Source organism: Onychostoma macrolepis, chromosome 15 (genome assembly GCF_012432095.1).
Source record: "Onychostoma macrolepis isolate SWU-2019 chromosome 15, ASM1243209v1, whole genome shotgun sequence".
Classification (NCBI taxonomy): domain Eukaryota; kingdom Metazoa; phylum Chordata; class Actinopteri; order Cypriniformes; family Cyprinidae; genus Onychostoma; species Onychostoma macrolepis.
In genome coordinates, this window is record NC_081169.1 from 6,022,431 (window position 1) to 6,046,968 (window position 24,538).

Genomic DNA, 24,538 nt, shown 5'->3' on the forward strand with positions numbered 1-24,538 from the left:
GCGATTAAGCAAAATTTGGTAGTTTTATATGTTGTTCCAGGGTTAGCATCATCATCATTTTAACAATCCAAGATTAACAATCCCATGAAACCAAAATAAGATGTAGGACATTGGTGTGTCGGAAATTGCCCCACTACACTCATTCACTATTCCCTACATTACTCCACTAATATAGCTCACTTTAAAGAGTGAATGAAAACAAGTGAGCAAAATTAGACACTAAGTGTGCTGGAAGGGCTGCATTTTTGCATATTTTCTGCTTGCTGCTTTAATAATCAGTTGACAACTAGCTTGCATAAACTAAATTTAAATAACAACTAAATAATCTAGTAAAATGAATTTACACCAGTATGGAAGAGTACATTGGTGGTACACTATTGCAGTGCACCACAGGTGACACTAGAGTTATTGCAGTGAATTATGGGACTGAATTAGTGGATCTGATAATGTCCACTAGGTTTTGGACACCACGACAAAATGGTTGTAACCTCAAATGGTTCACTATATCAGGGTATTGTCAGAATTCTGGACTCATTGTGTTGGTGCGTTTGCTCCTGTTTCCCAGTTGGATTCTCCCCTGTGTTTCGTCAGTAAAGACGGTTTGTGATACTCGTGACTCCTGCGTTCTCTCTGCAGCGACGTATGGTGACAGAAGACCCAACCTAAACAGTAACCTCCGTGTGTCTACCCTTCGTTTTGTTTCCCATTTTCACCCAGTGTCTTCTTTTTCCCGTTGTGTACCCTCACCCTCCTTTGCCCGGAATATCTCCTCCTCCTGCTGGAGCAGGGGGAGAGATCGCTCGAGGACCATACGAGACTGTTCCTGCTCTTAGCAAACACCACCATTTACCCGGACGACACGCTTTGCTCTTTCTATGACGCAAGCTTGAACATCGTGTGTAGAGCACCGTCGTCCGAAGATGGTCTTAGAGCGGATTTCGTTGCCTTTGTGGAGTGGATCCACTCCAGACCCAGAGCCCAGCCCACCATTTCCCACCGAGTTCGGAGAGCCAGTTCCCGCTGCAATCGACAAGCCAGCACAATGCCGAGCAACTGAGCGGTGGATCGCCCTGGAAGTAGAGACCAACCCGTCCGATCAGGTGCGTGAGCCAGCTGCGATGCCCATTCGTGAGGGAGAAAGCCATGGACGGTGTGAGCGCGGAGAGGAGCTCCGCCCCCCTCCCGAGGCTGAGGGTGAGCTTATGATGGACCTGGGTAAAGGAGAGGCGGAAAAAGACTTAATTGACTGGGAGGCTAACCTGCTCCCTCTACTCCCTCCTTCTTCGGAGCTCTCTGTTACCCCTGCTCCCACGTCCAGCCCTGAGTGGGCTGCGGTTCCCATGTCCTGCCCGGAGAGGGCTCCGGTTCCCTTGTCCAGCCAAGAGGGGCCTCCCGATACAGAGTTTAACCCTGAAAGCCCGGAGGCTCACAAATGCCCACCCTCCCACCCACTCCTGCCTCCTCCGCTGTCGTCTGTCAGCCCCTCTGCTCGCCCTCAGCCCATCATCTATACGGTGTGAGCTCCACGGGACTGCCATCCTCCAGCGTTGCCGTGGTCGGAGTATCCCTCACCTCCAACTCCAGCCTCCGAGGCCCAGACTCCGCCTCGGCCCATTGACCCAGCGGCTCCACCTCGCCTCCTAACTCCCTTGCCTCCACCTTCACCCGTCAATCCACCAGCTCCACCGGGCTCCCTCATCCCTCCGGCTCCGCCTTGGTCAGGCGTCGACCCGCCATTGCCTCAGGACTCCACTCCTCCTGCTGTACCTCGTCGCTCCATCCCACCGGCTCCATTGGGCTCCTTCCTCCCGCCAGCTCCGTGCTCAGTTGCTCTGGCTCCGCCGCGGATCTCCGGATCTCCTCCTCCGTCGCCAGAGCCCTCGGCTCCACCCTGGCCCCCGGGATCCTCGGCATCTCCCTGGCTCGTTGCCTCGTTGGCTCTCCGTCTACACCTCGGGCTCCTCCTCTACCTGCTTCGCCACCATTGGTCGGCCCCCTGAAGTCGGCGGTCATTCCTCCTCCCTCCGTCGGCTCCACTGTGGGTCGACATTATGGCTATGGTCTGGGTCCAGCTTGGCTCCTCCTGCTCTGTGTTCCTCCTGGCTCCTCCCTCCATCGTCACCTCCCATGTCTCTGTCAGCCAGCCCCCTCCCGGGTGTCCGTCCTCCTCCTGAGCCTCCTCCCAAATTCCCACCCACCCATCCCTCCCTCTGTTGTAGCTACGGTGCGAGGACGCACCTTCCAGGAGGGGGAGTAATGTCAGGATTCTGGACTCGTTGTGTTGGTGCGTTTGCTCCTGTTTCCCAGTTGGATTCTCCCCTGTGTTTCGTCAATAAAGACAGTTTGTGATACTCTAACTCCTGCGTTCTCTCTGCAATGACGGTGATTTTGGACACATCCCATGTCTTTCAGCTTAAACATCTGTATGCTAGTCTACTCCTAGAAATAAACTAAAAGCAGACACAGTGTACACATTCGGGGAAAACAGACCAAAAGTACTGATGACATGCTCAGGGGTGCATACAATTTTTTTGTGTGTCATTAAATGTAATCCCATTAATTAGCAAGTAGCAAATCATGGCTATGATCGGAATAGCATGCTAACATACTATTTAATACTATGTCATGTGACAGCAGACTACTGTATAAAACATTTATCATGGATTAATGGCCACTATTTCACACATTTTTACACTTTTAAAAAAATAGTGTTCTCAGATTGTGTTATTGGACATTCATAAGAAAAGGACAAAACTTTAACATGATCTCCTAACTTGTTTCAACTTGTATGTGAACAACATAATGAAAACTGTATTATAAACTAGTGGTTTTATTTCAAAGAGGTTTTTGTACACCTTGCTCAAGGGCATAATTGCTTATAGCCTACTTTGAATCAGCAGTAGGTTACAATTAAATTAGGCTACCATTCAGTTATCTGTCATGAATTTTAGCCACTAGTGATAAGCATAAATAACTATACATTATAAAATATTCATACCTTTCCCATGGGTTTTAGCTTCAATGATTTCACTGATGCGTCCAGGTCCAACTGCATTTTGTGCAGTCAGAGTAAATTTGTACCAAGTACCGCACTTCAGGTTCTCCAGACGGTAAGAGCGCTCACTGGGGCTGATGGAGAAACTGCCCCACTCTTCGCTGTTATCCTCAGAGAACTGCAAAATGTAGCCTGAACAAAGAACACCACACCACTTTTAAAATAAACCCCAAATGCCACACTTTATTTTATTCACTTTTATGGGCGCTGCAAATTGATACAGAGCACCTACTATACAAAGCTGACCTTCAAGTTTATTAAAATATTATAGCGTGTGAAATAAATCTCGGTTTAAAACATTTGACAGGTCTAGGTGGATAGAGTTCCATATTTGTCACACAGTAGAGAATAAGTGGATGAATATATGGAATATAAATATCAGTGCAGTCTAACCTCTGATGGAGCTTCCTCCATTGTCTCCAGGGATCCAGGACAGTGTGATAGAGGTGGTTGTGGTTTTGGTCACTGTGAGGCGCGGTTGGTCCGGAGGTACTGAAACATTTTGAGAGTGAACACAAAAACGGTTTCAGTTACTAAAGGAGCAGTCACATTGTTCAGTGAATTTTCAAGGATTCAATCCAGCCATTTCATTGATTTCCACATGAAGATTTTTTGAATATCTGATGTCATACACACCTTGGACCTGAAGGTTTAGCATGATCTCATCCGAACCCCAGTTGTTACTGGCAACACATCTGTAGTACCCAGAGTCCTCTGCTTTGACAGTGCGAATAACAAAGCTGCCATTGCTGTGAGCGCTGCGACGACCATCGATTGAAACCGGAGCTGGTGTACCATTACTGTATGAAAACATTATCAGTTTCATAGCAAGTATGATTCACAAGAATGAATTCAACAGGTGTTTGCAGTTTCATGCACAGACACTGCACTTCTGGTTTCTGTATTAAATTTGACAAGACAAGACAATTTGACAAGACTTACAAAATGACTATATATTAAACAATTAGTTCACTTCCAGAATACAAATTTCCTGATAATTTACCCATCCCATGTCATCCAAGATGTTCATGTCTTTTTTCAGTTCATGTTTTTGTTCATGTTTGACTTTTTCAGTCAAAAAGAAATTCTGAGAAAAACATTCCATGATTTTTCTCCATATAGTGAACTTCAATGGGAGATTGGAGTGGACTTCAACTGGTTGAAGATCAAAATTGCAGTTTCAATGCAGCTTAAAGGGCACTACACAATCCCAGCTGAGGAATAAGGGTCATATATAGTGAAACGATCAATCATTTTCTAAAAAAGAAAAAAGTATATACTTTTTAACCACAAATGCTCATCTTGCACTAGCTTGACCTCACACATTACATAGCTACGTTGGAAAGGTCATGCATGACGTAGGCAGAAGTACCGACCCAGTGTTTACAAAGTGAATGAAATAACTGAAATACACAGACTGAAGAACTAACTGCGCTTGACCTTTCCAACGTGATTACACAATGCATGAAGAGCTAATGAAAAACGAGCAATTGTGGTTAAAAAGTATACAAATATTTACTTGTTAATGACCGATCCTTTCGCTAGATAAGACCCTTATTCCTCGGCTGGGACTGTCCTGAGCCCTTTAAAGCTGCATTGAAACTGCAATTTAGACCTTCAATATGGAGAAACGTCCTGGAATGTTTTCCTCAATAACCTTAATTTCTTTTCGACTGAAGAAAGAAAGACATGAACATTTTGGATGACATGTGGGTGGGTAAATTATCAGGAAATTCTTATTCTGGAAGTAAACTAATCCTTTAATGTAAAACCTCATATTAATATATATTTATATCTATATATAAATGTAAAGAATATAGAAATCAAACATACTTTCCCTTCAGCCACTTGATGGTTGGAGGAGGGTCTCCGACTGCTTTGCATGGAAGGACAATATCCCTCATCCAGGGGGTGGTCACAGTGCCACTGAACGTCAGGATTCGTGCAGGGGCTTAAGAAACAAACAATCCATCACAATGGTGGACAAAGCCTCCCATACAAACTCTTCTATGTCAAATTGATTCTGTTAATGGTACAATATGGTATATCCCAAATAACATACTTCTACACTAAAAGTTACAGAAAGGGTGATTGATTGCCACGAGCCAGTCTTGCATACCTTTAGCTTGGGGCTCTACGGTGATAATTTCACTGGCATTCCCACGGCCCGCCGCAGTGACCGCCACGACCCAAATGCTGTACTGCCAGTTCTGATTCAGGTTGGTCAAACGACGGAAATAAACATCAGGTGCAGCCTCAAACTCACTGATCACCTGTAATGAAACCCAATTAAAAGTTTTCATAAGAAAAACAAAAAAATTATATTCCTGAGAAAGCACTCCTGCCTTGTTTTTACATTTAAGGCAGAGGTGTCCAATCCTGCTCCTGGAGGGCCACTTTGATGCAAAGTTTAGCTCCAACACACTTGCCTACAAGTTTCTATTGACCCTGGAACCTTGAGTTCAGGTATGTTTAATAAGGGCATGAGGTAAACTCTGCTTTAAAAAGTGCTGCAAAATGGAATATGGTACTGCTGACAGCAGACTGCAGAGGTGGGCAACTCTGGCTCCAACCCTAATCAAACACCCCTCATCAAGCTAATGAAGATTTTAAGAATTATTGGAAAAGTACAGGCAGGTGTGTTTAATCAGGGTTGGGGCTAAACTCCATAGGACAGGGGACCTTGAGGCCCAGAGTTGCTCAGCCTTAGCCTACTGTGATTTATACTCTACTTTGCCTACTATTGAAGAAGAAGAAGCAGCAGCTCTATGCATTAAGCAATAATAAACATTGAAACTGCATTGGCAAATGTGGTAGGTCATTCAAGTATCTCAAACCTATAGCCTTTTTGTAGGATCAACATGGTAAAGTGTTCTCTTACTAGTTTCTCAACCTTGTTCCCGGAGGCACATCAACTCTACATATTTCGAAACTCCTCCTAATTACACATCAGAGTCAACTCATCAGCTCATTAGTAGAGACTTCAAGACCTTAAATGTATAGGTCAGATAAGGGAAACATCCAACATGTATATTTATGGGATGACTCCAGGAACAAGGTATTCCTGAGAATTCAATTAAAGTTTTGTTCAGTTTTGGTGAATTTAAATAATTAAGTTTGAGGGGGGGCCATGTGGGGCTGTGCAAAGTCATAAAGAGCCACAGATAAGCTCACCGTGGGGTACGGGTTGGAACAGAAGACAGTGTATTTCCGGATGATTCCATTGAGTTTGAGTGGAGGAAGCCAGGAAACAAACACCACCGAGCTTGTTGAAGCAGCTGCCTTAACTCCAGCTGGAGGGCCAGGAACTGGTTTTAGCAGGAGAAATAATAAAATTGGTTGAGGAGACGCTCTAGAAAAGACACGTTGTATGCTACAAAGGAAATGACCTGCAGCTGTTCTATTCTAATTTCATAGAAAGTTGAGAATTTCCCAAACACTCCAATCACCACTCTCCATTTGGACTGGTTTTGTCATTGGGTTCAGACATCTGTGCAATGAGCAAAGGAGTCAATCTACAAATGGCTTACTAAAGGCAGTATATCCCACTTGTCAACTTGAAACAGCTTGATTTCACTCAGGACTCATAGTGATGGTTTTTGTTGTTTCTTTCTGAGTTCTGATTCACTTATTGATTAAGAATGGAAGATTGGTAACAAACAAACAAACTACTTCCTCTGACAGTTCTCTCAAATTCCCAGTCACTGATTGACCAAATAAGAGCAAGAACACAAAGTGGAGAACTGTAATAGAATGAAATAGAATGCAATTTTGGAACTGACTTTAGTGTGGAAATATGTACTCTGTTTTATCAAAGTATAGGATTTGTCCATTTGCAGCTTAACTTAGAAAAAGTGTCATTTAAGTGTAGTATAATTGCAGAAAACCCCATGGTGGGTACAGAATAACCATGGATAACATGGACTTGGGGCCGGTAATCCTTACGGAAAAGAAGTTTATTCAAGTGTGCTATTAGTATACTTCTTTTAAACTAAAAAAATAGGAAAGTATACTTTTAGTCTACTTTTTATGTACTTCTCAGAAATGGGCTTTATCTACTTCTCAGAAATATACTTAAAACGACATTTAAGTATACTTGACTAATACTTAGAAAAAGTCTAAATATATTTGAGCTATACTTGTGCTCCTAGAATCAGTGTTTTCATTGTTATATGGTAGGGTGCACTAGTACACATCTTCTGTACAGAATTTCCAAAAAACACAAGTGAAGAAGAAACCAAAACAATAGGGTCCATATACATTGCGTTCATTCATTTTTTAATTTAATATTGAAAACAGAAACATGAGAAAACGGCACCATTTTCATTTTTTGTTTTATCAAAAACATGAAAGGACAAGAATTCACCTTAATTTTTCCTTTTTACATTCAGGGGTAGAAAATGGATGAACAGCTTGAATGTTCGATTTCCATGTGTGAGAGGGAATTAAATGCCCCTTTTCACTGATTGGTCAAGCAAAAATGAAACGGTGCCGTGTCGTCTTCAGTTCTGTGCAAAAGAATAAGAGTCCTCCGCTGTAAAGCATTTATTGCAACTCCTGCATTTCGTCTCTCTCTCATCAAACAACCAGACTAACAAATGGACAGGGTTTACTTCTGTGTAGGCATAGATTCTATATGGCAAGTATTAGGTGCTTATTGCTGAAATATGTATGTACCTCGGATCTGCAGCCACATTACTCTTTTAGTCTATTTCTTTGGCGCACCGCACATTTTATTTAGCTGTCCAGTTATCAAAATCTGTGTGGCAAGGCTGCGTGACGCACTGGACAATATGGGGCGAATGTATTTACATTATAGTGAAGCGCAGACCAGTATTGATTTTAGTGTGAATACACAGCAGTCCTAACTTTTATTTTAGACAGTACAGTTTCATTACTAATGAGTATAAATTGATTTAATTTTAGACACAACACAGTGTGTTTTATTTGACTTAAAACACAGGCGTTTCATTCTTGGATGAATCCGAGTCTTTGAATGAATCGTTTGAGTGAGTGGTTCAATGACCCATTATCTTTGCTCCTGAACAAATCAGCATTTTGAACAAATTGGTTGAATTAATGACTCTATGACTCATTCATCAACACAAAGACTTGCTGCCACCTACTGGCGATGTAACTTTCATAATTCAAGTATCCAATTGTTTCATTTTGTCACTCATTTCATATTTCTTTTTTATTTAAAACATTAATCTTATTCCATATTGCAATTGCTGTGTTAATGCATTTACTGCCGTCTGAGCAGCATTAATTGTGTAAATACATCTAAATTCAACTTAAGATGCAGCTTCTGTGCCACAGTGCAAAGATGGCTTTGGTTGGTACTGATTTAATTGGTAACACCTATAATGTCATATTTTTCAAATATTGACTAAATTCAGGAATTTAATATTAAAGGTCACAGACATATTTTATAAAGTTAGAAAAATGCCCTTTTCTATAAAAATAGCATGTATTATATACATGTGTAACATGCCGTCGGATAATGACAGTATCATATAAACTTCTCTATGAAAAAAAACGGTAAGATAGCTTTATATTCACACTAAAATCGATACTGGTCTGTGCTTCACTATAATGTAAATGTCACGCAGCTTTGCCACACAGATTTTGATAACTGGACAGCTAAATAAAATGTGTGGTGCGCCAAAGAAATAGACTAAAAGGGTAATGTGGCTGCAGATCCAAGGTACATACATATTTCTGCAATAAGCACCTAATATTTGCCATATAAAATCTATGCCTACACAGAAGTAAACCCTGTCTAGGCGCTGCCCAGTATTGCTTGTGTCAAACCATTTGTTAGTCTGTTTGTTTGGTGAGAGGGAGATGAACACAAGAGTTGCAATAAATGCTTTAAGAGCGGAGGACTCTTATTCTGTTGCACAAAACTGAAGACGACATGATGACGGCACCATTTGATCGTTGCTTGACCAATCAGTGAAAAGGGGCGTTTCATTTCCGGCCACACGTGGAAATCGAACATTCAAGTTGTTTATCCATTTTCTACCCCTGAGTGTAAAAACTGAAAATCAAGGCGATTTCTTGTTTTTTTCGTTTTCTCATGTTTCTGTTTTCAATTTTAAATAAAAAAACGAATGAACGCAACATACACGGCCCCATCAGATGCAGAACTGTGTAACGTTATGTCGAATAAAATGTCGACCAATGAAGAGGTAATAACGACTGTCAAGCTTTAGGGTGTTGATCGACTCCAGTTACGTTTTGATTATCATTCTGAATCCAATTCATAGTCTTTTTTCAGCTTTTTGTTCAAAATGTTGTTTATTTTTTTATATATGAAACTTACCCACATTCAAGTGTTTAGAAAAAAGAATGCATGAAACTAGAATAAAATGTCTTTTATTTACAAGCAGATACCCTGTTCTTTCTTTTGATGCTTTGCATGTTCAGATATTCATACAACAAACTATATACAAATTAATAACTAAATAGGGACATAGTAGTATACTTGCAGTATAAAACTACTAAACTAGTAGTTTACTGAGACTATACTTCAAAGTGTACTAAAAATGCTACTACAAGTATTTAATTAGAAAACTATCAGTACCCCTATAAGTTCCCTTTTAGTATAGTTGCAGTACAAGCTAAAAACTTTGATGTAAACTAGTTGTGTACTCAAAGTTTACTACTGTTATACTTAAAGTATACTTAAAGTATACATTCATATACTAAAAAGTGGGCCAGTTTAGTCCCAAGGAGTACTGAAATAGTACACTTACAAGTATACTACTAGTACACTGATATTTGTATACTTACTACATAAAGCATACTTAAAAAATATATTTGAACTTCAGTTAAGTATACTTAATAAAATAAACTTGAAATATACTACTTTTTGGTATGGGAAGTGAAAATTGGCTTGTGGGACATTGCCTTTTTTATTGTTTCTGTAGATTAAACTGAGACAGGGGAGTCACATAACTTTTATATATGTAAAATAAATAATATGCGTATGTGCAATCGGAGTGAGTCTCACCGTCCTCTTTGGTGCGTGTGTAGATCTGCTCACTACGGACTCCGTCTCCAGCTCGAGTGAAGGCCAGGACCTGGATACTGTAGTTGGTGTACTTCTCCAGCCGTTCCAACTCTAGTGAAGGCTTGGTGGTTGTGATGTTCCGGATCTCTCCCAGTTCTGCAAGACACATAAAATGTTAACTGATCTTGTGTGTGTGTGGGGTTTAGAGTTCTTTTAGAGTTTAAACAGTGTCTCAAAATGTGCTCATAATTGCCAAGATACCAAAGATTTATATATTGGAGTTACCCTTCATTATCATTTGCATTGGACAATTAATTACATTTTGCATAGTCATCGGTCACTGTGTCCTGTATAATGCTACAATATACAGACTGTTGTGTCTCCATTTTATTTTTATTTTCACCCTTGAATCTGTACATCAATACCTTATTGTAGTTCAATTATTAATGGCTCTGCAGTGCAGCCTGGAAAATGGCCACTGTGCTTTTTGCTGGGTGCACCCTGCTACTGAAATTCAGGTACTGCATGTATAAAGGGAATTTGCATACTGTCCATAGTATGTGGTACATATTGTAAAAACAGTATGCATAGTAATCATAGGCACATTTTTTGAACTGGTGCACCAAAGAAATGGTAACACCTTCATCCAAGATATTACTCTGTGAGTCACTTTGAATAAAAGCATTTGCTGAATAAGTGACTGTAAATCTAAATGTAGCCAATTTGACCATTAAGTATTGAATTTCTACTGTAGATCTACTGCCCTCTGTTTTTTCACCTTCTGTCTCCTAAAGCAAAGCCACCATGCCCTCTAGAGGTCTGAGGCAGAAATGCAATTGAATTGATATTGCATGTCCAAAATTTATCACTTTATAATAATGTTCACGATAAAGTCATTAAAACATAGTATAGTGCCTGACAGGTCTATAATTCATATACATTAGAAGATGCACTTATATCATACATATCAATAATCATATTTTCATGACATTAAAAATGTACCTACAAAAGCCCTTTTTTGTGTTTTTTGGAGATACACTATAAAACAACATACATCTCTGTAGTACCTTGGTGCAATATGTAAATACCGGAGTGTACGAATTTGAAAGGTAGTATGGTATTACCACATCATGCCATCACTATGGTATACTGCTACAGTACTTTTGATAAGACTTTCCAATTTTCAAAGTACATGCAAAATTATAAATGATTTATCCATTTCTGATAACTATTTGCAAGCATATTGATGATGTGTAAGCATGCATATCATTGGTAATTTTGTCACAAAATTATTATCATCTAAAAGATATTATAAAATATTACCAATAAAGTAATTCATTATAGACCTACACTATTTTTCAAAAGGTTGGAAGGCACAAAGGATGCAATTATTCAACAATACAGTAAAAAAATAAAAAATAAAATAGAAAATGTGTTAAAATTTTAAATAATATTTTATTTTACTATATTCTAAAATTTTATTTATACCTGTGATGGCAAAACTGAATTATCAGAATCATTATTATTCCAGTCTTCAGTACACATGACCCTTCAGAAATCATTCTAAGATGCTAAATGGCTGACACCCTGGAACCGAAACCCAGGCCTCTGCAAACTAAAACTATAGAAACTATCTATAAATATCTTTATCTATGAATTAGGAATGGAAAAATGTGTGTGTGTGTGTGTGTGGGGGATCTGTGTGCTTCATAATTATGCATAAAAGTAAGAAAATCTCAGCAGAAACTGAAAGGGTCATAACCCTGCCTGACCTCCATCAGGTAGGTTGGCCCAGTAGATGACACGATATCCAAGCAGCATGCCGTTGAGCGCTTCTTTGGGCAGAGCAGACCAGGACAGGGAGATAGTCTCAGGGGTTGTTGCTGTTGTCACAACGTTCTCAGGTGGGCGACTGGGCACTGCCAACCAAAACAGGATAGTGTTAGTTAATAAACATGATATTATCTATCATGTAATCACAAAATATGTATGTACATTGCTATATCTTACAGATCAAATTTTAAAGCTAACAGGTGAGAGTAATTCATTAACAGCTATTATAAATAATAACATACATTAACATTAATTAGTTAAGCTTCAAATTAAGTATCTGGGGTTTGTTTTCATGCCACAAAGCAAAGCATGTAAATGCATTAAGAAACACCACTAATACAACAAAGTGACTAACCGTCCTCTAGCGTGGTGATGGTGATTTCCTCCGAGGTGGGACCCATGCCTGCCCGATTGGCTGCTTGCACCCGCACCTCATACTGGGTGTACTTCTTCAGGTTATCCAGGGTCAGGGTTTCAATGTCCCCTGTGGTGTCTACATTGATGGTGTTGTATTGTGGGCTGCCCCCTGTCCCAAACTCCCGATAACACACTTGGTAGCTTCGGATAAGACCATTCTGCAAGTGTTTGAGGGGGGGCTGGAAAAAGAATAGATATTGTAACATCAGAAATTCTTAGATTTTCAGAAACACACGGCTGAATTCCAGTTTCCTAAAGTAAGCACTTCTCTAGTGATGGAAAAGTGTTGGGACCTACAAACACTTTTACCTTAAACTTTTTAGATTTATTCAACAAACCGCTGTGGCAGTTTCAACATCCCATTCCTTAACATATTTCTATACTCTTTTCATTCACCAACAGAAAATATCATCATTTTTAGTGAGGCAGAGCCAGTATAAAGAGAAAAAAATAATAAGAGAAAATGTAACTGTTGTAGGGTACAAATGTCTTTTGCCTTTAAGTTAAAAGAGCCAATCACTTCTGTCATCTTCTGTTTATTTACTTTAGAACTATTTGAAAAACCATTTGAAGGGAACATTCTGGGTTCAATCAATTTTTTTTTTAAAGAAGCAAACTTAAAGGGGGGGTACAACCCTAAAACAAAAGTTGTTTACACTGTTAAAAAGCTTGGTCAAACATGGACAAAGTTTCAAATAACAGAGTATTTCTGTGCCAGAAATTTTACTTCTGGGTTCGACACTGGATTTGCACATGGTTTGATACTGAAAGATGGAGCGGTCCCAGCTATAAAAGATCCCGGTCATGATTCAGAACTGCAGACGGTAAGTGAAACGGCATCAAATGTCTGTGTTTTGCTGGTGATCGGCGCTCAAGTGCTCATCACTCTTTAGCTCCGCCCACGGTGCGCCTCCAGGAGCTTGGCTGTTTCCGGAGAGAATCGTAAAGCTGTATCTTACTTTTATAAATATGATAAGACTTTTTGGAGATATGAAGGATGCAATATTACTCTATAGGTACTCAAGATTAACATGAGATTGGGTGAAACTGTGTGTGTTATGTCCCCTTTAAAAAAAAAAAAAAACTAATTTTAGGTGGAAGGAAAAAATATATTGTAATGCTTTTGCAAGTGAATGCAAAGTTTCTCTAGGGTGTACAAAAGCATTAAAATACAATATGTCCCCCCATCTCATTTTTTTTTTCTTTCCTCATGTCCACTTAGTGGCTCTGTTAAATAAATAAATAAATAAAAATCCACACAGAAGTGGCCTATTTACTCTGAGCAAACAATTTAAATATTTTAATTTAAACTCAAAACCACAACCACGCCCTCAAGAGAGTTAGACAATGTTACAGATCAATTGATACATACTGTAGTTTTTATTATTATTATTATTGATATATACATAGTAATTTACATTAAGTCACTACTATTGATATAGCTTAAACCCAAAATATTTCTCAAAAATGGAGCATGATTTAGCCAGCACAAATACCAATTTTGCATACTATAGCAACCCTAGAGGTTCCTCAGTTGTACCTTCCATGTGACTTTGATGCTTTGGGATGAGATTGCTTCCAGCTGCACATCTTGAGGAGCGCCATCAGGTGCTGGATTGATCACATGCAGGAAAAACAGAGAAAATAATGGACTGAGCCACTAGGTGGCAGCACAGATAATAAAATGTCCGATACTACAGTGAACTATAGAAAAACCTCACAAAGGCTCACACCATTTTCAGTTGTAGGAATACTCACGTGCTTCATCTGTGGTGATGGTCAGCTCATTGCTTGGTCTGCTTTCGCCGATCTGGTTTTTGGCAAACATGCGGATGTTGTAGGTGGAAGCAGGGTGGAGTTCAATGATGGTGGCCTGATTCAGCTGAGGGGAGACGTCTTTGGTCATTTGAGATGAGGCCCATGAAGCTTAAAGAAATACAGAGGAATACAGAGTGATAATGCTATAAACCACAAGAAGCTGTTACAGTCATTTTATCATAGTTTAAACGGTGTAGTAATATAAAAACAAACAAACAAACCACTTAAAGTTTCCAATCATAGAATTTAGTCAATGTAAAAAAGAAAATTGAACACTGGTCATTCAGTCTGATCTGTTAACTTAATCTGTCTCTTTTATATCTATTCATCTTTTTCATAAAAACAGATTGCTCCAGTCCAAGATGCTGATTGGCCAATAAATACCAGCTTCTAGCAGTGCTGAAACCCATCGTATGACTGCATAACAACACCTATATATTACTCTATCAACAATACTTGTCTTCAAGAATATAAATAATAACAATAGATTCAGGGGGGCTCATACATGATTTGTTTTTATAGTTGATGTCATATCCTGTAATGGGGCTGTTGCCATCAAAGCCCATTGTCCAGCGAAGTGCGATGGTTCGGTCCTTTACTTCTCTGATCTCAACCTCGGGAGGGTCAGGACGATCTTCAGAAAAATGTTGGTAGAGATTAGATAATAACTTTGTCATTAAAAATGAAAAAAAAAAAAAAATACTAATTTAATATAAAAACAATAATTGTATCTCAAATTCAACTTTACCTTGTACTATCAATTGAATGATTCCTTTATCTTCACCATAAGAGTTAATAGCAATGCAAGAGAAAAAGCCAGAGTCTTCTCTGACGGTATGCAAGATCTGTGAAGAAACAAATGTAGAAAATATGATCATTTGACTAGTACATTAAAGGCATTTTGGTAAATGCTATAGGATATTGGATACTGCTATGGGAGTTCCATTCATTCATGGATAAGAATTGTTTTGAAGTAATTTCATCATTTGATTTGGATATTTATGAGTCAGGTATAGTCTTTTGAACTATTACATTTGAATGACTTTATTTATTAGGGTACAAATGACTCCAGTACGACTCTCAGCAGACATTGTAAAATGTCGTTTTGCACAAACATCTATCTTCATCTATAAACAATATTTAAGAGTGGAGAAAAATAATAATAATTAAAAAAATACAGTTACTACAAAGAACGCACACACACACCCGAAGCATCTATGAAGGCTTGTTTCATATCATGTTCAGATGAAGTAAATGTGGCACAAACGTAAACATCCACCTGCATGCTATTCCAACCATAGTATCCCAGATTATGTGCTTGATTTCTCATGAATTTGCTGAAACAAATATGAAAAAAATAATTTCTGCACACTTACACATTCTGCACATTCTTACTAACGACTATAGCTTGGTTTCTGAGTCATCTTTTGTGCAAGACTTTGAATAATATTTCCTAGAACCATCAAATGCCTATTTAAGTGTTTGCAGAGCTTCTTTATATAACAAGGTAAACATGTCTTTTGTTGATTTATTTATACATTTAAATTTGATGGATTTTAAAATATATTGAAATATATATATTGAAATAAAATAACTATCACCAAATTAGTGCTTTTTGCCTTTCTGTACTGTACATGGCTTGAGCTATTTTAAAAACAGCATAATACTACTATACTGTAATTATATATATATATATATATATATATATATATATATATATATATAAATTATTCATGTTATAAATAAAACAAAGATTGTTGGAGTAAATTTAAAAAAGAAAATACAAGTTAGCAGCTTCTGAGTGTATTAGCAGATATTAGCAGCTTCTGAGTGAAAATGTTTCAAAGTAAATCCCACAAGATTTTTTCTTCCCCCACTGTACTTGAACTATACCTGCAGGTGAACAGCAAAATTAATTTCTGTAGGCATGGATACCTGAAACATGCAGCATGTAACAGAGCATACTGTGCTAGGTACTTTATCCCACAATGCAATGCGTTTGACATGACCTTCCACTTCTGGTATTATGAATTAACTGGAGGTAATATCAACCTGGATATAAAATCACATTTTTGACTGGACTGCCAATTATCTGCGCTTATAAATAAGAGTATTTATTTCTGAGATAATTGTATTGTTGAATTAAAAAACAAACAAACATATATAATATGTACGTATACACCATATACTGTAAAACAAACATATTATGTGAACAATGCTTAAATTTGAATAGATTATTGTTGCACACTGCATAGTTCATGTTCAAAAACAAAAAAAACAAATCAATAAAAATCGCACAAAGTACACATTATTTAATGTGTAGCATGTAAGCAGAAATTTGAACAATGTGGCATATTGAGAGCATTTTTCCATCCAATCAGTCCCTAATGAATAAACTCACGTCTTGCCGTGTGTTTTTGTTTTATTGAATACCACTCGGAAATCTGTCACATTACCATAGTATAAATGAGTTGTAAGAGCAAGTTCTGTGTTGACAATAAGGACAAATATAAGTTTGTGCAAAAGGTGGATGATTTTTGACAGGAAATGATGTCGGTCACTGGCAGCTATTCAGGGTTGCCCTGGACTATGTGTCTTGGAAATGAGGCGTGTGATTGCATTCTCAGTGTAGATGCTGTCTTTGCTCACCTGCAGGGTGGATATGACCTCATCTCCCACTTCCTTCACAGTAACCACATAGCGGCTCATGTCTGGGTTGATGATATGAGATTCCTTCTCCCAGCGAACCTTGATGGGCTTTTCACCGTGAGCAGTGCAGCTCATCTCAGTCATGTGACCCTGTTCTGCTCGTGTGGTGTTGGGGTAAGACGTGATCATGGCAGGAACTGAAGAGAAGGACAAACAGAGAAAGACACATCGTGATGTTATATGGATGAAATAATATTTGACGTCAGTGTCGACCCAGCCACATAATTTCACATGCTCAGCACAGAAATACTGCACATCCATCATAAAATATTATTCTCATCACATCAATCAATCAATGTTTTGTTGTATATTGTATACAATATATTACATACACAGTATTTTCATAATACATTCACTAAGAAACAAACTAATTTATTAATCAAATAAGTTTTAGGATTTAGTATAAAATCAAATTTGGAAATCTAATTTGAATCTACCGGTACTCGTTATTGAGAACAATGACCCCCCCCGCCAAAAACCCCCACAATACTTTAAATATAATGATATGATATGATATGATATGATATGATACATTTATAGATTGATTGACTGATTGATTGATTGATTGATTGATTCATTCATTCATTCATTGATGGATGTGATTTGGACAAGTTCTTAGGCTTTGTGAGATTTACCGAAAATGCCCTTCTGAAAACTGGTATGCTTAATAATTATAAATAAATGTAATACCTATCAGCTTATAGCCAACACATTTCATATTCAAAACAGCATCTTTAAACACAGACAGCTGACTTGCATTGTGAGGTCAGTGCAGACAGGTTATATTACTTGGCCACCTCGCCACAAACAAAACAGTATACAGGGTCACAGTAGAATAACATGTCGACATGTAGATCTGGAGCACACACTCTTAAAATGTCTGGACCTGTGATAACCCTTGTGACAACTAATTTGGTCTACAATTATCATTCATTTTATTTTTTTCATATAAAGCCTTGGTATAACAACTGACCAATTCCACTGCTCCATAAGTGTCTTTCTTCAAAAGTTTGTTTCTAATGGAGCTGTTATCAGATCTCCTCATATGAAGTAACTGAGCTGAAAGCAAATTGAGCTGTTCACTGGCGAGAAGTTCACAGAGCAAGTGCAGACATGAGAAGAAGGCCTGTCTCACCCCTCCACTGTCTGAAACCTTGTTACCCTCAAGCAGTGTGAGTCTCTCTCTCTCTCTCTCTCTTTCCCGGCAGGCATGGCTTTGATTAAATGATGAGCACACTTTGATTATTCATATAGATTCTTCTGCTCGTTTCACTCAGCAATACTGAAGCAGGAATGTGAAACTTCCCAAATCATCATGCACTAGGGTTGGGCTCTATGATCCTACAGTGCATACCTTGTGATGGTAAGTTTGTATCAATTGGATATCGGGACCTCTTTTTGTTAGTTAGACTTTATGTAGAAATGTGGAAAATACACAGGAAGAACCCCCCCCCCCAAAAAAAAAAGATCACAAGGAAGAACTTGTTATAAAAGGGTGTAACTAAAAGTTCAACTTGGCTCTATTGTGCATGTTTCTTAAAATAGATAGATAGATAAATAAATAAATAATCTTTAAATTTTCAAAAGCCTATCGATTTAAATGAAAAGTTTAAAATTAATTTAAAAAATGTCTATTTATTTAGTACAGTATGTACTGCTTTTGCTTCGATGGCAATGGTAATATTTTTTATTTATTTTGCATTATCATTCCTTTGATTTTTTCCAAAAACCAAAAACCTTTTGTTTATTTGTAAATTTAAAAGATTCAAAACAATCAGAATTGTCCGATTTATAATTATATTTGTATTGTTTTTTTAAGTCTTTTGATTTTGGTTTGAGTCCATTAAATTCCAATTAAAAATAATAAATAATCAAATGAAATAATTGCATTTCTTTTGCGCTTCAAGTACATTTATTATTATTTTCCAAAAACATGCATTTACCAAAGAGGGTCCCAATCCCCTTAGATCTTAAATATTTACTTGTACCCATGAGATTTTGAGTTAATATTTTAATAATTTAAAGAAACATTTGCATGTTATTGCTTCTCTGATGTTAGTTTATGGTCACATGACATGCAAGTTAACAGACGGAATATTTAATCTTTTTTTTTTTTTTTTTTTTAAGTAAATGTTTATTTTTTTTATATAGAGACCTGCACGTATATAGTCCTAATGATTATATTATATTATTGTTTCAACAATAATCATAAAATGAACAACATTATACATATTAAATTAATTCGCAGCATTTGATTTGATACTACACTATATCACTATTTTAGTTTTAATTCAATAAATTGTGCAGCCACCTTTATTTTAATTTTACATTTGATTTAATTATTAGCTTTTTGTCAACTCATGGACCTCCTGCAGTTCTTTCACAAACACCCAATTGAACATTTTTTTGGTTGAATTTGCAGCAGAAATATTGTGACGTTGACCGTAATAAGTAGTCCAACTGTGATATGTTATTTTGTACAGTCCACCCACAGCATTAACAGTTGAAGAACAGACAGACAGACAGAGACAAGGAGGAAAAGAAAAAGGGTCTCTCCGTGCCCAGACTCTTATTGCGGTGTGAACCGGCTGAAGTTGACATGATGGAGAGTGTCAGAGTCAGGCCTGTGAACGTTTAACTCTCATCTCTTATTCACTTACAAGCTCCACGCAGCTGCACCATACGAGAGAACGCTGATTTATTTTGCATGACAACTATGAATTTTAAGTACGGCATATTAAAAAAAGAAAAAGAAAATATCTCTCCGCCTTCTCTAAATGTTATTGCTCTTTAACGGAGGGTGCTCTCTGAAGACCTGTTGCGAGGTTGAGACCTGCACTGAAGCAAGATCTGGAACATACGGAAAGACTCATTTTTATTTTAACTACAGACAGTCCACTTTTTCAGCAGCCTTATTTAATTAGGCATTTTTTCCCATTAGTTTCTCTACATACAAACAAACCAGCTTTGAGATTAATTCAACTTTGACTTGAAAATGGAAAAAAAAAAAAAAAAAAATGTTGTGAAAGTGACATTATCAAGTGTTCATTATTAACTATCAACTAATAAGGTCTGTTCATAACAGGAATTATAACTATAAAGATAAATACGATAATATTAGTGTCCATTCCAGTGCACAATAATATTCTGTTTATTATGAGCATGTCCTTCTAATAAATGCTATGAAATGCTCAAGCTCTTTAAAGCAGGATGGACTCTGAATGGTTTTTATCCTTCACTAGCTGGGAATAATGGTTTGAAAGTGATTCCAAATATATTGTTCTGTTGTGCTGTGGATTCGGCTATTCATTTACATTAAAAATGATTTTTAAAACTATATTTTTAGTGTTATCATTTTTTGTTTGAATGAGCCTATAGTTAACTGCTATCTGCTAACTTCCCATGGTAACAGTGCCCTTTCTGATTGGTGGAATTCTCTTTAAGATTATGGGTAGTGTAGTGTTAATTCTGCTATTAAATCAGCTTTTTAAATGAATTATTTGAAATAAAACTGAGATGACAATGAAATGTGGCTTTTACAGAAGTATACAACAACACTTAACTGTCTTAGTGGGTCTGTATTGTAAAGTTTATATACATTATTACTAAAAAAAAAAAAAAAAAATTCTCTATGGAGAAAATTAAAAGGACTTAAGGAATCTCACTGTTGCAGTTTTTTTTTTCACTAGGGCGTTTCATATGATGTTGCAGAAGACTGATATTGAATGCAATGTGGGGGTAAAATTCACAATATGGTGAGTCCTCAGTTCTTAGAAATTCTCCTTAGTACAGATCCAAAAGAGTGTGTATAATCTCATTTAAAGTCTTGCAGTCAGCATGAGAGGGGCTTCAGGCAAGAGGGGCTCTAAATGGTTTTCCCATAACAGCTTAGTTGATGTATATTTTTAATATCCAGCAATATTACAGGCTCCTGTAATAAAGAGAGAAGGGGGAGCGCTGATGGCAGCTATAACCGCACATCAAACAGAATCTCCCTTTATTCATTTCAGCAGCCATAGAACAGCACCTAAATATTATTAAACAAACCAGGCAAAGCCACAGGGAGCACAGGAGAGAGTTTGATATTCACAACATGTGTGAGTAAATGTTGTCTTTCACAAGCAACATGGATGTGTTTTACAGCTATTCTATGAAATAAGACTTTACAGTTTTGAAAAGTGACATTATATTAAATATCTGTAAAATTCTTTAAAATGGTAAACACTGTGATAAAGCAATGAGGTTTGCAGTTGGACAGTTACACAAGGTTTTTGCATACAGAATTTAATGCTGATGTTTACATAAATATCCTTTCAATAATTATTCACTGTTATCATATCGTTTAGACTACTCTGATGAATAATGCTAGCAGTCATAGGTCTCTATTTTTAGGGTATGCATTAATTGATAAAATGAATATAAAATGAATATGAGTGCATTAATACATGTCACAAGTCACTTTGGATGAAAGCACCCACTAAGTGTGAATAAATAAACAAACAAACAAATAAATAAATGTAATTATTAGAAAAATAATTTAATGCTAAAATTTCCAGAAATATACCCAAAGTTCTGTCGTGAAACTCTAGATGGCGCAGTCTGATAGGTGTAACTCGGATTAAATTACATCAGTATTATGTGGAGCAGCTGATTTGTTCCTTTTGTATCAGCAGCCAATGAGCTTGCTGCTCAACATTCAAATACTTGGCTTTGGGCTGTCCCCTAATAGTCGACTGACCAGAAGAGGCTTGATCGTCCACAATTTTATTAGTCGCTCAGTCGCAGGAAAAAAAAAATTCACAGGCGAAGTCACGGACAGAATGTTAACGGCCAGTCTTTGTGGAAATACAGTACTCGGGCAGGACATCCAAACGCGCGCCTATCATTCATCGACCTCAAATAAGACTTAATATCTGAAATATGTTAGTAGCAGCAACTTTAAATGGCCGCTCAATCTAATGTTAACCTAGAGAAATAATGTGTACTATTCAAGTGTTTGTGGAAGTATGTGGAAGCGGAGTGTGGAAGCTGAACAGTAGCACTCACTGCAGGATAGATGGAGGCGCCGTCACTTGCTCTTAAAATACTCCCTCATTTTTGGTCATACAGATAAGAGTAATACAGCTTTCGAATCTGTAAAGACTCTACATTTATTTGTGTGCACTCACAATAACAAAAAAAAAAAACATTGCTCTTTTGTAAAATAATGAAAGCAAAGAGGATGCGCTTTCTGCCATCTCGAATGCTCTGTGAACTTGAGCGCGAAACTCCGTGTATGTTTGCCCTACAGATATCTATAGAGAGTGAAATGTCTACTTTCAAATTAACCAATTCAAATGAAAACAATATTCTCAGATTATGTAATCCATATGAAACATGCATACAGGAGCATCCACTAGATGGCGAGTCAGTGTCGCCGACTTCATCTCTTAAACTGAAAACAAAGAAAGCACTAGTTTATCAATAAAATATTCAAATGTTAATGCAGTCTCCTTACTGTTTTTCCCTGACACATCCATAATCATTACTTCTGCCAGTGTGCTGTGGCAAGTTGCACTTGAACACTTATTAGGCTATGTAGGCAATTAAAGGCTCATATTTATGATTTTAATGATTTATTAATAAACGTGCAATTAGTCGACTAATGCTTCAAATGAACGACTACTAGTCGACCAAGAACATCTTTAGTTGAGGGCAGCCCTAACTTGGCTAGTGTTTGCTGGAACAGCTGCAGCGTGATTCAGAAACCCTCCTCCTTCCCCAGCTCCACCTGTATAGATCTGCTATGGGGTGATTCATGTATGCTATGTGGGGGGTACTTCATATATGTTATATGTGCAGCAGAAGTATTTCTTACATGGTCACAGCAGCATGCTGTGGATGTATTGGCAGTAGCAAGTCTCGGTACTTGCTCTGCCACAGCAGCAGCGTAGCGGATCTATTCCGCCAAGACCAAACACATTAACATTGTCATGTACATTACCTTGCTATACCCTCAGAGAGTTGTCATGACAGAACAAATTTTCAAGATAACCGTTTACTGTTAAAAAAATCAGGTAACAGGGTTGAAATTTTAAGCTTCCTCCTTATTGACAAACATAACATTAATTTACTACTGTTCAAAAACGTAGAAATTTTGGTGCGTGTGATCTACTAAAACCTGGGTCAAAAATGTTCAGCTACTGTCTTGAAAGGAAAGCATCACATTTAAACAAGAAAGTAATCAAGGCAAGTATGCAAATAATATTTCTCACTCTTTCTACAGACACGCACACACAAACAAAAGACGAGTCAGAGCGTGGCGCATATGTAGCCTTTAATGGTCTTTATTGTCAGTTCAATGAAGCATATAAGTGGAGTTTAGAGACGTACTCGGGTTAAAAAGCATGAAAGATGATCGTCTGATGGAGATTCAGAGACTCATTATAGTGGCTGAACAGTCAATGACCTTGGAGCCAAAAAAGGTAAATATTCATATTTCTATACAGTGTGTAAAACTGTAAAAATGACAAAACTGTAATCTCTCATCATTCGCATTCTTTCAGTGTGCACACAGCAACTGAGCCTTAAAATATTCTTGGCAATTTGGACCAGTATTTACGGCTGGGTGTGAATTAACTATGATAACTCCATTTGTGTTTTCCACTTTGATGGCCATGTTGAATATGATTAGTGTGTATGGCGTATCATGCCGTATGAATACAGAGGCTGCAGCAGCAGCTCTGGGTGTATATAATCCATTTCAGCCCTCATTTTATCACCAGTACAGGGGCACCCTGGGAAACTAGGCCACCTCGTCACATTGCCACGCCTGAGTGGGCCATCTACCCCCTTCTCTCTCACAAACACACACACTCATTGCCTTCTCTGTGCAGGCCAATGGAGTGAGGTATATTCTCTGGATTGGGAGGGGCAGCACGAGTGTGTGTGTGTGTGTGTGTGTGTGTGTGTGGTTGGTGGAGTGCAGCAGGCTGCCATGCTGAAGCAATTCCCCCTTTTTCTTGCACAATTGGTCACAGTCTGAGCATGTGCTTTCTCTGATACTGAAGGCGAGGGAGTGCCATCAGACCCACACAAGGATAAAGATGATGATATAAATGAAAACAAGAAGCAAAACACCTTTTTGTGCTTTTTCTATCAAGCTTAATGACCGTTAATTGAACATCACTAAGTCTGTCTATATTTTTAAAATACACAATAATCCTACACTGAAAAAAATAAAAATAAAAAAATCATAAGAGACCACATTCTTTACAAAATGACAAAATAGAATAGTGCACGATAAAGAGGTGAAAAGCAGAAGAGAAAAAGAACGCAAGATATATTACATTTATTTTTCTTAGTAACTGTGTGAGAAAACTTTACAAAAATGTAAATCATAATTCATGAAAATCTTGACATCCCCTCTAGCTCTCTTTGGTGCATTTATGAGAGTCCATGAGAGAAGCAAGACTATCTGAATCATGAATCATGTTCGTTTGAGTCTGCTCTTTTGAATGAATCAACTGATCGAATAAAAAAAATTGGACTAAACCATCTGACTCACTTAATCACGCACTTGTCTCACTGGAGTAGAAGAAATGATGACCAAAATTATATTTTTAGTATTTGTTAATTTTTAATGTATAGTTTTTAGGGATGTTACATATTTTTACTGAAAAAAAAAAGAAAAACTACTGAGAAACAGA

The 24,538-nt window shown here is 37.7% G+C and overlaps 1 protein-coding gene across 3 annotated transcripts in view; it reads right to left on the reverse strand.

The window, feature by feature from the left end:
- The window catches only part of dscamb (Down syndrome cell adhesion molecule b), a 181,312-nt gene that overhangs the window by 54,009 nt on the left and 102,765 nt on the right, over positions 1-24,538 (reverse strand). For all 3 annotated transcript variants that reach the window (XR_009266038.1, XR_009266039.1, XM_058744500.1), the window contains exons 12-25: positions 16,791-16,987; positions 14,890-14,986; positions 14,647-14,775; positions 14,082-14,249; positions 13,864-13,934; positions 12,262-12,502; positions 11,846-11,992; positions 10,074-10,229; positions 6,230-6,363; positions 5,175-5,328; positions 4,889-5,006; positions 3,692-3,855; positions 3,449-3,547; positions 2,999-3,187 (exon numbers count right to left, since the gene is read on the reverse strand). Coding sequence is in view for 1 of the 3 variants with exons in the window: in XM_058744500.1 (XP_058600483.1) it covers positions 2,999-3,187; positions 3,449-3,547; positions 3,692-3,855; positions 4,889-5,006; positions 5,175-5,328; positions 6,230-6,363; positions 10,074-10,229; positions 11,846-11,992; positions 12,262-12,502; positions 13,864-13,934; positions 14,082-14,249; positions 14,647-14,775; positions 14,890-14,986; positions 16,791-16,987 (2,064 nt within the window). In the remaining 2 variants the exon portion in view is untranslated. The remainder of the gene's footprint in view (positions 1-2,998; positions 3,188-3,448; positions 3,548-3,691; positions 3,856-4,888; positions 5,007-5,174; positions 5,329-6,229; positions 6,364-10,073; positions 10,230-11,845; positions 11,993-12,261; positions 12,503-13,863; positions 13,935-14,081; positions 14,250-14,646; positions 14,776-14,889; positions 14,987-16,790; positions 16,988-24,538) is intronic.